At 41.4% G+C, this 15,184-nt stretch overlaps 1 protein-coding gene across 1 annotated transcript in view; it reads left to right on the top strand.

Annotated features, from left to right (window-relative positions):
- PLEKHM3 (pleckstrin homology domain containing M3) overlaps positions 1–15,184 on the top strand; it is a 170,390-nt gene that overhangs the window by 63,009 nt on the left and 92,197 nt on the right. The window contains exons 4-5 of the mRNA XM_090282988.1: positions 1,088–1,233; positions 11,184–11,377. Of these exons, the coding sequence (XP_090139114.1) occupies positions 1,088–1,233; positions 11,184–11,377 (340 nt within the window). The remainder of the gene's footprint in view (positions 1–1,087; positions 1,234–11,183; positions 11,378–15,184) is intronic.

The following is a 15,184-nucleotide window of genomic DNA, read 5'->3' as shown; positions in this document are numbered from 1 at the left end:
GGCTTAATGTGAGATATCTTTGATTAGTATAGTTCTTAGCCCCTAGCCATGAAATGGGCCATATAGAGGGATTTCTACAATGAAAGTTGTAAATGTCAAGACAATGCTATTGTTTATATAATCATGATTACTGGTCTGGATGTTGTCCGTTAGATTGATTGTGACATAGCTCTATACTCATCAGTAGAAGATAGTTCCTCCCATCTAAAGAAAACTAGTGTCTTCTTTGTGGCAAAGCCAGAGCCATGATTGTTGCCAGTTTCCCTGACAGTACCAGGGTGGTGCTCACAGAACCATGGACTTCCTTAGACACAAAGAGGGCCTTAGCAATCACTTGCAGGCAACCAGCGGTCTTGAGTAATCAGCAGGATTTGGCAAAGTAGAGATCAGAGAAGAGGGCCTTGTGTAAGGAGAAGTAACATGTACCAAGACATGGAGGGTGGAGTGAGCACACTGTATTTATTTGGGAAACAGTGTGGAGAGTGCTCTGACTGGAACAAAGAGGTTGTGTTCCTGTTGCAGAGTAACAGGAGTAGGTACTTGGAAAGGTGAGATGGGGGCCAATGAAAGGACAAATTTCTTTCATTGACTTTGGAAGCAAAGGCTATATATCATCTTTTAGGATTATATTAGAGTCAGACAAGCTTAGAGCCAAATCCAACTCCACCTCTTATTGGCTGGGTGACCTCCAGACAAAATCGTTCACCTGGCTAAAACCTTAGTGTAAAACAGAGCTGATAACATCTCCCTCATAGAGATGTGTGGTTTATATAACATCATGTGTGAGAAGCCCCAGCAGACAGAGTGCCTTGTGGAAATAGTTTCTGAGAAGGGAAGCAAGGAGATACAAGTGGGCTTATAGGGAGACTGATCTGTGGCAGCTGTATGCTGAAGAGCGGGAATTGGGAGAAACCAGAAGTGGGCCCAGGGGAAGCTGTGGGGCTAGGAAGGAGGACACATATCTATACATGGGTTCTCTGCAATTTCTTTCCCGTTGTGGAATTTTGTTTAACTTGAGGGTTGTATAGCCTTGTCATGTGCTGTGAACAGTACAATAATCACAGACTTTTGCTTTTTCTTTGAACAGGATGCCAGCGATCCATAGGCCTTTCCAATGGGAAGGCCAAGGTGTGCAATTACAGCGGGTGGTATTACTGCAGCAGCTGCCATGTGGACGACAGCTTCCTCATCCCAGCACGCATAGTGCACAACTGGGACACTTCAAAATACAAGGTAGGCACAGAAGAGCAATCTGTTCACATGTTGGCACGTGCACTATAAAGACAATGACATAAGAATTTGAAGCAGCACTGACTAGGTAGTCTCATAAAAGCTACAAGGTCTTTTCCCACTTTCTATGGTTGATTGCCTCCTTCCCTTCTATGGTTGTGACTACCAGGAATCATGTGCTGATGATTTCCTCTTTTATTTCCAGCTTCAGTTTTGCTACTGAGAGTGACTTCTGTGGAATTAATTGCCTAATGGACATCTCAGCTTTAGTTTCCAGCCTAGCTGTCTCTGAGATATGTGAATTGGTTAGCTACACTGTACAGCATTCTCACTGTTGCATGAACCAGGTACCAGAAATTGGCAAGGCGAGGAATCTAATCCCACACTGGAGTGGCACTTGAGGCTCAGGATTCTTTTATGGTCCTGTGCCTGCCACAAAACAGAGAATTCTGTCATCTGATCTGACTAGAGCTGTTCTGATCCTTCTGTCTGAATGTTGTCCCATCTGTATTGAATGACCCTTCCATGCAGGTACTGTGCACAAAAACAAGCTGTATAATTGCTTTTCACCTCCTTACTAATAGATGTCTGAGCCTTGCTTTCATTGTAGCTGTATCACCTGGAAGAAAAGTGGGTGGAGAAATCTTTGAAGTCTAAAATGAACATGGGAATTGTGAGTGATCAGTTGGCTTACATCCCCGGGCAGCGCCGTCTCCTTTTCTCCTCAATAACCATCCACATCTTCACTGTCTCCAAGACGCCTCATTCTAATCTTCCTTAGTATATGACCTAGCCTCCTTCAAGGAGAAAATTGAAGCTACGAGGTATGAATATGAATATCTACAAGCCCCGTGGGTGCCTCAATCTCAGTATGCCCCAAATGGGCTTTATCACCCTCACCTAATGTCCCCCCAAGTACACGCAGCTCCACCAGTCAGCACTGCCAGTGATGGGAGACCCCCCGCTCTGCCTAATCCGTTAGCAGGAATCAGCCAAAGAAAGCTCATGAGGCCATGCTGCCTGCTGCACCCATGGCTCGACCACGCCAATGTAACCTCAGCACCACTCGTGGAGGAATTCAGTAGCTTCCTAACTGTGCTTCCTGCCTGCAAGTCTTGCCCAGCAATATTCCAGAAGAGCTCTAATTTGCACGAACAATATTTCAAAAAAGTTCTAATTTGCCCCCCATAAATGTGCTCATAGAGTCCTAATCTCCCCTTGGGTAAATTTCGTTCCCCCCTCAGTCTCAGTGTCTTCTCATTCAGAGTGAAGGTAATAATAACACCTACTTCATAAGGCTGCTCTTTTCTTAAATGAATGATTCACAGAAAGCACCCAGTGCAGCGCCTGGTATATAGTAAGTGCTCAGTTAATGCCAGCTTTTACCATGTTTGTACATGAGGTAAGCACAAATCTCTTAGCTTGGCATAAAGATCTTTATGGTCTTTAGTCCCTGCCTTGCTAGCCCCTTCATCTGCTACATCCCCGCCCCCATGAGTCTCTTCGGTAAGGTCACAATCCCTCCTAGTCCCCAGTCCTGCCGTGCTAGTTCACACCTTTCTTCCTCTTGCTCCTATTCAGCATGGCAAATCCTGAACCCCGCTGAAACCTCACTTCCTCTCCTGTTTCTTTCCTTCCCCTCTACCACAGTTATCATCCTCTCTTCTGCATCTTGTACTTGACACTCTGAATATAGGCTATAAATATATTTGCCATGTGTGTATTAGATAAAAACTTATTTAGAGGGAAAGAACACTAGCTGGATTTGGTTTAGACAGTTTGGATTAATCTGCTTGGTGCAGGGCTTTGACAGCCAAGAGGGGTGCGTAGTCAGAGTGTGCGTGAGGCAGTCCTAGCCCTGTAGTCCTGAGGCCTTAGGCTGGTGGCACCTGCCAGCAGCACATACGCCAATCCATGGAGCTAAAGCAGAAAAGGTGTCACTGACTGAGGAAAATGAAAAACTCGGGCATAGTTTATGAAGATGTGAAATGAAGGAAGACATCCAGGTCAGTCTGCAGTGAGCTCTAAAGGCCACCCAAACCATCAGCCATCAATCTAGCCGTCACTGACACTTGGAATCTTTCCATGTGGCAGGCCTTTTGCAGTTGTGGTCATTCAAATGACAAGGTTTGATTTTGAGAGGATAGTCACTAATTGAAGATATCAGGTACCCTCACTTCATCCACATTGCATGTGAGGAAAATCTCCTTTGTCAGGCTATTTCTTCTCAGGATGTCAGTGGACAAGAGTGGATTTTAAAGCAAGAACAGAGCTGGTCGGTTTTATCTGGATCATCTCTCACAGGCATTAAGTAACTACAGTATATTCCATTTAGTGCAGTGTCTGTCTGTCTTTGCTCAAATGCAGGATTTAACTTAATGTTCCTAATTGTGAGGATCAATTCAGACCTATCAGTTTCCAAAACCAGACATCTTTCTGTTAGATCTGCCTGCTCTCCCTAATAGCAAGTACGTGACTGGCTTGACTATCCATTTAAAAGAGTGAAAAAATGGTTTTGCAGAGCAGGATGAAATCTGTCATCTTAAGCGTTTCCTTGTCTGTCCTCTGGGGTAATAATAATCCTAATTATTTTTAAAGCAGGATTTCATCTATTTTCCGGTGTCCATCCTGCAAATTGAATTGAGCTGCAGGATTACCAGCAGCTAAATCTTATCCTTAAATTCTATAGCCATTTTCTAATGAAATTCTCTTTGACAATAAGATACCCCCTCCCACCCGCGCCCCACCACCATTCAGAAATACCAAGCATCACAAAGAGGTGGTAAGAAACTTGGACTTAGCCTTAACTCTTCCTAATAGTTCCCCTCCATTGTGCTCTTAAAAATATTTTTGTATCCTAGCCTGAATATTCACATTCCATTTAGCTAGGGGTTTTCCATGTTACATAAACCATTTCCTGTCTCTATTATCTTGAGAGGCATTCAAGCCAAGCTCTATTGCCGTTGCAAAGCTGGAGAGCAGTTTGCTGATGGGGAAAACCACTTGTTCAGAGTCACTTGGAGATTTTGAGAACAAATTGTAATTAAACTTAAGATCTCCTGATTCCTCCTCCATTAGCCCACAGCGCCTGTTTTAACAGGACCAAGAAGTATTATGGTTGGGATTGATTTCATTAAGGCTTTTGCCATGATTTTTCAGAGATGAGAAAAAATACTGGAAGAAAACCTTAGACCAAAGCCATAAGTGGTTATTTGACCATGGTAAGATTATAGGTGATCATATTTTTTCCTTTTTCAATTTTTATTCTCCAAATTTTCAATAATGTCATTATATTATTTTAATTTTTTAATAAATGTTAACTGTCACTTAGCTCCATATATTCTGGTTAAGAAAATTTGTATTAGAAATTAATGTTTTTTAATGCCTCAGAATTATGATTATGATTGTTCTGTCCTGTGATAGAAAACCTCAATGTGGATTAATGTGGTGTGAGAGGCTATTTTTCCGTAAAGGAATTGCCTTGCGCTGCTCTACTTATATTCTTTTTTTTTAATATACTTCCAGAAATCTCAAGATTCAGAAAGTACAAAGGGCATGTGTACATAGATAATCTCCCTCTGGCCTCTTTCTCCTGCCCACCCTGTTTTTCTTCCCTCAGGCAAGCAAATTACACAAACATGTGTATTTTACATAGAAATGGCAATAGGTGATACAGTATATGGGCTAGTCTTAGAGCACTTTCCATTTAGATCCTAAAACTCTTCCTTGGGCTTTAAGAAAATATATAGCCACTCTAAATTCCACCATGAATTTTATACACACCAATTTATTCAAGCTGACCTTTTTTTTTTTTTTTTTGATGGACATTTAAGGTTTTTCCAATCTTGCTGCTATAGATAGACAGTGATTCAGTGAATAGCTTTATACATCATTTTGAATTTCTGAATGGGACTACCTGCAGATAACTTTCTGGACATGGGCATATACACCTAGATAGATGGATGTTGCCAAATTGCCCTCATTCAGAATTGCATTATATACTTTTACCTATATCTTTTTGCAGGTGCCTTTCTTCCCTTAGTAACAGGACATCAGCTGTCACATCTGTTGTCTCTGTGCTGCCTCTAGTGTCCTTTCCCTTTTCTACTTTATTACCTCTAAGTAAGTTGTGAACTTAGAAACAAATAGCCAAGCTGGACAAGTGTGTTTAAAGTAAGGGTGTGTGGTTCAAAGTCACAGCCAGGAGTTGTAAAGTACTCGTCCATTTGTTCAGCGAGTGTTTACTGAACAGTGATTGCGCTCACCATGCTAGGCATTGGGACAGAGTCTGCCTCGTGAGTTTCTCCTGAGGGAGAAATACAATAAATGAAAGCACAAATAAGAGACTTCAAGACAAATGAAGTGTTACTGGATTTAAGTTTTTGTTTTCGAGTTCAAATCGAATGGGAGCCTGCATGCCAATGTATTGCCTAGTTATGTTATAGGCTAGTCTCTGTTTGTAGCCCGCTGGCTTGCTGTTTGTCTGGGAGGAGGCAAGGACAGGAATCACCGCTTTTAAAGAGTAATGAGCAGATAGTTTATGGTAGAGTTATTAAAAAATGAAAAGAACTGTTAATGTAAACAGTGCTAAAAAGCACACAGCAGAGTATCCGGAGACCTGAGTTTTGGTTCTAATTCTGCCACAAAGTGACCACAGCTCTCTGGACTCAATTTTCTCTTCTAGATTAGTTCAGCATTTCTCAAAGTGTGTTCCATGGCATATGAACAAGTTCTGTGCATGTTAATAGTAGTTACTCAAAGTTAGGCCACAGGGAGGTCAGCTTTATGGTCCTAACAGGGCCCTCCCAGAGAACACAGTCCTGGGAGCTCATAGCTTGGCAAGAGGATGAATCGAGTTAGAGGAAGATGCCCCCTCCTCCTCCCACTGCACCTCCACCACCACCCCCGCCCCCACAACCTGCACAACATTAAACAGCTGCCTTGTCTGTAGTCAGATAGGTTTGGGAAGTGACTGGGGTAAACATCTCTAATACAAGATGTCCCAGGGCTTTCATATACTAACTTCCTATACTTTGAATCATCAGGAGAAAAATGGTGACGTGTGACATATTTCTTGTAGATCTCAGAACATCTTTTCTTTCAGGACTAGTATTCCTTGGAACACAGGTTGAGAAAAACTGAACTAGATTATCTGTAGCAATCCTTACTTTTCTAAGATTGTATTCCCATCTGTTTTATTCTGATACATTTTCCTCCTTTAACAAAAACTGAAGTCCTCACTACCACTATCACCACATCATCTCCAGCTGGCTGTTGGCTCAACATTTCCTTTGCCCCATGGCTTTATCACCCAGGACTCTTTTTTTGTGGGGGAACATACTAGCACACTCTTCTACAGCCTCCCTCTCAGAATTAGGTAAACGTGAACAACATTCAAGAACTCTGTTTTTAAGAGGTAGCTGTCACCAGCCTAATAAATCTATGTACCAAGTCTGCTTAATGTTCAAATTAAATGGTGCATGCTTATTTATAAATACGTATGTGTATGCAGCAGATTTGGTCATTATTAATTTAGAGCTAAATATGGCCTCCCTGTGTGGCTTTCTGCAACGCCTCAGGAGTGTGAGGTGGGGAGGACTCCTGTTTTCCCCTGGACTTCCGCTTCCTGTGCTCTCTTGATTCATGGCTGGGAAGCAAGAACAAGTTCACCAGCTGCAGCACCGTCCCAGATTTGAGGCCTTATAGCTTAAACTCTTCTGTTATAAGGTAAAAGAGCTATGGAAAGAATGTCATTAACATTCAAAATAATCATCGTCGGCAGCCGTCCGTCTCGAGAGACGATGGTGTAGCTTCTTAAGAGTCTATCTGCACCGCCGAGAATGGTTGTGCAGTCCGACTCGGGAGTGACACGGTATCTGTCTCCTCCCGTGTTGAATCGACATCTTGCGATGACGTTGGAGTGTCCTCTCCAGTGAAGCTGAAGCTACAGAGCCTGGGCAGGGTGATATGGAGGGTCTGCTGTTGCCCATGCAGCAGACCCCCCCCCCCCTCTCTTCGCAGCTGAAGGGTCCAAGGGAAAGACGGAGTCAATACAGCTTGGCTTCAGGTGCACCGCAGGAGTTGCCGGTATTGACTACAGCGTCAAACCACCTTAGGGACTCCGGCTCCGGATTTTCTGTCGGGGTTTACTCCCTTAGCCTTTCCCCTGAAGAGGTATGCCGCAAGGCAGCGGAGGTTTTTTGGAGTCAGAGTTTTCCTTCTCTGATGTGCCCTGACTGGAAGATCGAACCAGCGACACTTAGCTCGCAGGCCGACGCTCAATCCACTGAGCCAAACCAGCCAGGGTTACAGCCTTCAAAATAATAAGCAGTAAATATTATCTAGTAAAATACTAATAGGTCAATAGGTAAACAAAGTATATTGACCCTGTAAAAATGTTTTAAAAAGAAAGAGTGATGGGCTCACCCATCTGCACCTGTAAAATGAGTTTTCATATACATCAGAAACAGTTTTCCATACATTTGGTTGGCAGGAAGTGGGACAGTAGCTCTTAGCTTTTAGTTGAAAAATAGTCGGAGTTCATGTGTAGTTTATGTAATATTCATATTAACTAGAAAGAAACATTTTGTCATATAAACTTTATCACCTAAGAATGTCATTGGCTTCCTTTCCTAAGTAACTGTGTGTGTGTGTGTGTGTGTGTGTGTATAAAAACATTTTCTTGTTTAAGAAGTCTTTATTTTTGCTTTTCAGAAATTTCTTTTTTTGTTATTTTTTCTTTATTGTATTTTTTTCCATTACCAATTAGTGAACTTATACCCCCTCCCTCTCAGCAATCACCACACTGTGCCCATGTCCATGAGTCCTTTCTACCTTTTGCTCAATCCCTCCACACCCTAACTGCCCCCTCCCCCACCAACTAGCTGCCATCTGCTCTCCATCTATGAGTTTGTCTCTGTCTTGCTTGTTAGATCAGTTTCTTCATTAGATTCCACACATGAGTGAAATCATACAGTATTTGTCTTTCTCTGACTGGCTTTTTTCACTTTGCATAATGTTCTCTAGGACCATCCATACTGTTGCAAAGGGTAAAATTTTCTTCTTCTTTACAACTGAGTAGTATTCCATTGTGTGAACGTCCCATAGTTGTTTTATCCACTCATCTATTGATGGACACCTGGGCTGCCTCCATATCTTGGCGATTGTAAATAATGCTGCAATGAACATAAGGAGGCTTATGTTCTTTTGAATTAGTGTTTTGAGTTCCTTTGGATACATTCCCAGAAGTGGAATAGCCAGGTCAAAAGGCAGTTCCATTTTTAATTTTTTGAGCTATCTCCATACTGCTTCCCACAGTGGCTGCACCTTTCTGCATTCCCACCAACAGTGCAAAACAAGCTTTTATATTATAGTTGATTTTGAAAATGAAATCCTCATACCAGCATGAAGGGCCATTTCGAATTCAGGGGGAAAAGTGCTCTATTTTGCAAAATTGGCATTTCATGCCAAATTTTGAGTTCTCTCAAAAATGTTCTCACAAGTGTAAATGACTCACTCTCAGAAACAAGCATGTGCTCAGCCTTGCTGCCCAGAATGGCTCAGCGTGGCAGGGATTTGTTCACATACTGGGGCAGCCGAGGTCACAATGCACTCTGTATTCTTAACCTAGTTAATAACCTCCTGAAGCAGTGCCTCAGACATTATTGAAACTAGCTCAGTTTTTGTTTTTAGTAATTTCAGTTTATGAATGCTGATGTCAGTAGCCGCTGTCCCATTTGTCTTACTGCTTTTACTGTCTCTGTGAAAGACTTTTTTTTTCTTTCCCTGTTCGGGCTTAAGTGCCACCTGAAGAGAGAAGCCTTTTAAGGCCTGGAAGACTGGCCAGTGCCCTTTGTCCTTCTGTTCACCTACTAAAAGGTAGCATTGTTAACCTAATTCAGCAGGGCCCTGACTCAGTATAAACACTGCTCAATAGAGCCAGAAAGACTAATTGAATTGTACAATACATCATTTTTCAGCAACAGTTTCAAGTGGATTGTACTTCATTTTCCAGAACACCGTTTGTTTTTCTCATTTAAGATATTTAAATATAGCAAATATTTAACCATGATAAATAAAATATATTTGAACCCAATTCTGTCTTTCCCCAATGAACTGTGAGCTACGTGAGGACAGGGCCATATCTGCTTTACTCTGCACTGAATGCCTAATGCTTACTGCAGTGTCTGGCTTGTACCTGCAACTCTGTGCCTCAAAGTGAGGCATTATTTAGTCCTGCCAACTGTTATTTCCAGTCTAGTAAAATAGTCAAAGGTTTTGGCTAATCCTAAGTGCTTGTTTGTGAGCTGGAGTTACAAAGACTATAAACTTCATTAATACTAACTCTGTAACGCTGCAGGCTCCCAGAGGGTTACACAACACGGCAGGTACCTCAAAATAATTGCATTTAAGGAAAAATGATACTTTTATTAGAAAAAAAAGTTGATGCATATTTTGCATCTGTAAGGAACATAAACTTCTATATGAGCTTTATAATAAAAGATAATATTGAATTTCTTAAACATGTTTTTAATCAGTATACAGTGGCCATACATTTACTTCTCTTGGGTTTTCATGACTGTGTCTGCTTATTGTGCTCTCCTCTGTCCCATCCTTACCCACCAAGTGAATTTCTATTTATCTTTCCAGACATGGAGCCAAGGTCACGGGCTTTGTGAGGCCTGCCCTAGCTCCTAGCTTCCTTCTCCCAGCACAGTTGATTTCTTCCTCCTTTAAGCTACCAATGGGCCTCATCCATATTTTTTAGGTGGTAGATGACAAGCTATGTGCTACCCATAAATTTTGTTTTAAATATTTATCTATTGTACTAAACAGTGAGTCCCTTGAAGGTAGGAACTCTGTCCTATTTGACTTCATTAATAAGCTTCTAGCCGAGAGTGTGAAACATAGTGCATTTTCCATTTTCTTTTTAACAAGCAAAGTTGTTTGTTTTGTTTTTATGATGAATTCCAGCTTTGGTCCCAGTACATGAGAGGTTTTGGTAGAAACTTGAAGGGGTTTTACCTCCCATAAATAGAAACTGAGCCAACTCTATATATCACAAGTGAATCCATGTCTCAGTATCAGTGAATTGGAATGTACAGATTCCCATAGATTACCCGTGTGTTATGCTTTATTTAAGCAACTCCTTCTTCTGTCTCTTGGATGCATTATGTTTCTACTATTTATTTTTACTAATGACAAAGACATTTTACAATCAACTTCTGTCATTTACTACCAGAGGTGGATCTAGAGCTGGATGAACATACTGGTCAGACGCAGCCCAAATTCAAAGTTGTTTTAATAAGAAAAACTCCTTTCTCCTCACTAATGTGTGTTTGAGCCTGTTTTCTATGCATTGAAATTAGTTTGCCTGTGGTATTTTTTATTTTTTGAAATATTCTTTCATTCCTTTTGAATTTTATAATATGTGCATGGTTTACCTATTTTTTTAAAGTGGCTACTTATAAAAAGCATGTATAGGACATATATATGTACATATATATGCATATACATATATGTATTTTTTAAATCAGAGAGTCTGACTCCTTTTATTTATTTATTTAATTTTTTTGTTTGAAATGATTATACAATTATAGAAGGTTGCCTAGATAATGCAGAATGGTCCTACATTCCTTTCACTTAGTTATCCCCATTGGTTACATCTTAAATAACTAAAGTATAAAATTTAAAAAAAAGCAAAACAGAAAATTGACATTAGTGTGCTAGGTCTGTTAGTTCTGTGTCATTTTATCACATGTGTAGATTCATACAATCATGCAATCAGGAAACAGAATTAATAAATTCCTTTCAGTGCCAAGGTTACTTTTACCAGTTGAGTTTCTGGAAGAGAGAAAGAGAAGCCCACATTTGTTTGGCTGTGGTTCCTGGTTTGAGGAGGTGTGGGGAGCTGGGCGACTCACCAGAACTGATGGAGGACGTCTGTTTTGTAGGTGTCTAAGCAGGCCAAAGAGTTTCTGGAGTACGTGTACGAAGAGCCCCTGATCGACGTCCAGCAGGAAAACCCCATGCTGTACCTGCACGCCGAGCCGCTGGCCGCTGTGGTGCGGCTGCGGCAGCGGCTGAAATCGCTGCGAGCCTATTTGTTCAGCTGCCGGGCAGCCGTGGCCGAGGATCTGCGCCGCAGGTAAGAGTCATAAATGTCAGATGGCTCCAGTTTGTTTTTCTTTCCTGCCCTGTGAGGGTGGTTAGATGATCTCCAAGGGCCTTTCCAACACAGACTGTCTCGAATTCTGTGGTTCTCCCTCTGGGCTCATCTTTGACATTTCCTCTGAGGTCCTCTATCAGGTTGAGCCAAGCAAAACGAAAATAATATCTCAGCCTAAGTGCAGGCTTTTAGCCCAAGAATCGAGTTCCCAAGACGGCGAAGCCTTCTCTTACCTAGAGGATAGCTTGAAATAATGATTGCGGCAGTGTCTTCATTGATCACATCTGCGGTGTCTTACACTTTTCCCAATTTCAATTCCTATTTATCATCAGTAAAACTAAGCCTGTTTGAAGTATTTCATAACCTAAAAACATTTTTCAGTGGGATATAAGTAGGTGGTTATTCAAGTCTTATTTTCCATGGAGAAAGAAGCTTATAAGTGATGCAGGCGGTAGAGTTGGGACTAAAATGCACAGGCCCCGGGTGCTTTTTTACAGCCTTGTTGTCTCAGAGGTCGTAGAACACACAAGTCCCTGCCAGGCTCAGGTCCTGAGAACCAAATTGAAGTGGAATGTGCCTGCTCTCATCAAATTCCTTCTTTTACAGTTAGATTTTATTGGCGTTTAAATTCTCACTCTTGGCATATATAGACTAGCTTATACTTGACATAATTGTTGATGGTGTTCATAAGTCTCTAAAGATACCTTTTTCTTTTTTCTTTTTTAATAGAAATTACCAAAAGCATACATTAGTCATGGGTTTTGGAGATACGCCTACGTGCATAAGAACCTTTGGGAAGTATTAAAAGTGATACAGTTTGCTATTTGAGATCCAATTAGATCCAAAGACACTGACATAACCTCAGGCACCTGAAGAAGACATTTGAAAAAGAACTAAGTGTAGATGGTGAAGAATACATAATATCTAGACAAGCTCTCATAAAAGAATAATGAAAAGGCAGCTGCCATAAAGCAAAATATTTCTCAGTGGTAGTCATTCTATTACCTAGTTTTTTTGGGTTTTTTTTTTTTAGAAAGCACTAGAAAGTGGTCCAGATTAGTTCTTATAAGGTAGAGGCAAATCTTAATTTAAAAATATCAGGGCTTTCCCTGAAGAGCAGTGGAATGATATGTCCCAAACTAATTTACCAACTAAACTATATACAAGATTTTTAACGTTCAAAGTATGTTTGTTCTATTATTTTCAGTACCTTTTGGCTTTCCTCAAAACTGGTTTTTCTTGTGCTTATATTTTTAGACAATATCAAAACTGCACATGGGAATTATGTTAGATACCTTTCTGATATAATGTTTTACTTTGGTGAAGTATGCCAAACAGGGCACACATTTAGAAATTAAATAGGAGATCCTCCCTTCATATGGATGACTAAGAATACCTATGCTGTTCCAGCAGTCTGGTGGTTTACCACCCGGCACTGAGCCTTATGGCCGGGCCACCAGGAAAGGAATGGAAGTTCTAGAAAGAAGGTACTCCCAAGGCTGGGAAAATGAAGACAGCATTTTTTTTCTTTCCCTTGATTTTTCTTCTCTGGACTTGTTCACCACCATTGTGCAGTGCAGTGCATGGCACAAGGTGGATGCTTAATAAGCATCGAATGGAGAGATGGAAGGAAGGCGGATGGATGAATGGCTATTATAGTGTCACTTTAGACCACTGAACAATGGCTAGTAACCCAGGTTTGAGGAAGGAGGCATCTTCAAACTCTTCTTTTTCTTACTTCCCTTTGTTACTTAGCACAGTGTATGCCTCATCTGACAACCTTAAAAATAGTTGTTGAATGAACAAATGAATTAAAGAATAAACCTAATCAGGCAAAAAAGATTTAGTTGGTGCTGTTTCTGGGATAAGTCCGAAATCTGTCCTTTCCTCCTCGTTTCCAACACAGCAGCCTGATACAGAGTCTCGGGATATCGCAACTTCTGTCTCATCTGTCTCACGGAGTTTCTTCACTCTGCAATCGATCCTTCGCATGAGCCAAATTACTGAAGTATGGAATTCACAACCTGCCCAAATCTAGTTCATTATATTGCTCTACCCTCTCAAATAGTTTACACTTCACACACAAATTATGAATACTGTTATTTTAGCTTCTCTGTACTTATATGCTTGAGGTTACCATGTCTTTCCAACCTGGCGTGGAGCAAAATATACCAGTAACAAGCCTTCTTTGTACAGCTTTTGGTGGAGGGCCTATCGGGGAAGGCTGGTCTTCTTGAGTTATTTAAACTCTTTTTGATTTATTTTGAAATATGACTACTTATGAAAGATGTCTAAAAGGTTTTTCTGGGATGTGTTCATACTTCTTACAGCTGGGCCATACTTAATATCAATTCAGTGTCTGCAAAAATAACCATAAATACAAAAGAAAAATCATTGCCCACCTAATCTGCTAATATCCTGTCCCTAGAAGTCATCTCTTACTTATCTTTCACTTCTACATGGAATCTGACTTTTTAAATCAAAATTAGTCAGCTGTGCCTTTAGACATGATAAGCTTACCCAAAACAATATCCCGGGTTCCCTTTGTTTCACTGGGGGGGGGGGGTGCAACAAAAATGGAGGGGTTTAAACAGGAGAAGAACCTGCTGGACACACCGATCTTCCATATCCTTGATAGAAATAAAAAAGAGAGAACTCGATAGGCAATAGGGGAACAGAAAAGAGTCAAGAGAACCTCCTTCTTATCTAGTCGTAAAAGGCATTCTCTCCTTGCCTGGTTTTTACCTCGGTGGAAGAGTAGCCATTAATCTCCAGCAAGTAGGCCCAACATGCTGAAGACTTGTCAGCACTGTATAAACAGAATAAAGCAAACTGTTAATATTGCTGTCGTGAGAAAACTGAAAACAGACTGATTAATTGTATTGGCGCTCGACCGCCAGGGAGCCAACTTTGGCCGTCGCCTTATTAGGGAAGTCACAGTTTGCTTTTAGGCCTTTCGCTATAATGGCCGTCCAGTTTTCATCCTCACTGTTTTTGTTATTGTTGTTAAATGAACGCCTTGTTCTTGAACTCCTGCGGCAAATCTTGACTGGCAGAGGTGATTAGTTTAGAAAAAGTCGGTGTCTTCCATGCAGCCTAAAATGTTTACAGCACTGACAGTTCACTGTTTCTGAGGACTCCCAGATGGCGACCCCGCTGGACTGGTTAGAGGCCTAGTTAACTTTTCACAAGAAGAATTATTTACAGTGTCCACACATGGAGGTTCATGAAGAGCTGTGTGGGAAACCTCAGCGCCGGCAGGACATGCGGATCAGCAGCCCTTAGGGAAGTCTGTGGGAAGGCCCCTGAGAAGAGCGGGCAGCGGCCTCTGCCGAAGGTATGCCACTGAACTCAGGAACAGCAGGATGTATGTGTAAATCAGAAGTCACAAACGAGCACCTCAGGGCCAGATCTGGCCCTCGGACATGTTTGGTTTGGCCTTTCAGAGATGGCTGCACCAGGTTTTAAAGTTGTTGAAATAGTTGCAAACATGAAATAATCAGGTATTTTCATGAACTTACAAAATGAAGCTAGCTGTCTGGTTTCTCTTAGGAAATCAGAAGCTCTGCTTATGCAGGGCGTCCCTCATTCCTGGGGAGCTGCCATCAGCTTTGGACACTGGACTCTACTCTGCCTTAGTTCCTGTGCTCCCCTTGTCTCCCCAGACACAGTGGCATTTGGTAAAAAATACATCGCTGCCCTGTTTTTCTTATCCCCGGCCTGTTTCATCTTTTGTGCTGGTACCTGTGCCCGTGTAAGATAATTATGATTTTATCAGTTAAGAGG

This window comes from Furipterus horrens, unplaced genomic scaffold (assembly GCF_987537825.1).
Source record: "Furipterus horrens unplaced genomic scaffold, mFurHor1.1.pri manual_scaffold_1, whole genome shotgun sequence".
Classification (NCBI taxonomy): Eukaryota; Metazoa; Chordata; class Mammalia; order Chiroptera; family Furipteridae; genus Furipterus; species Furipterus horrens.
The sequence above is the reverse complement of the archived record's forward strand: the minus strand, read 5'-3'. Positions and strand labels throughout refer to the sequence as shown.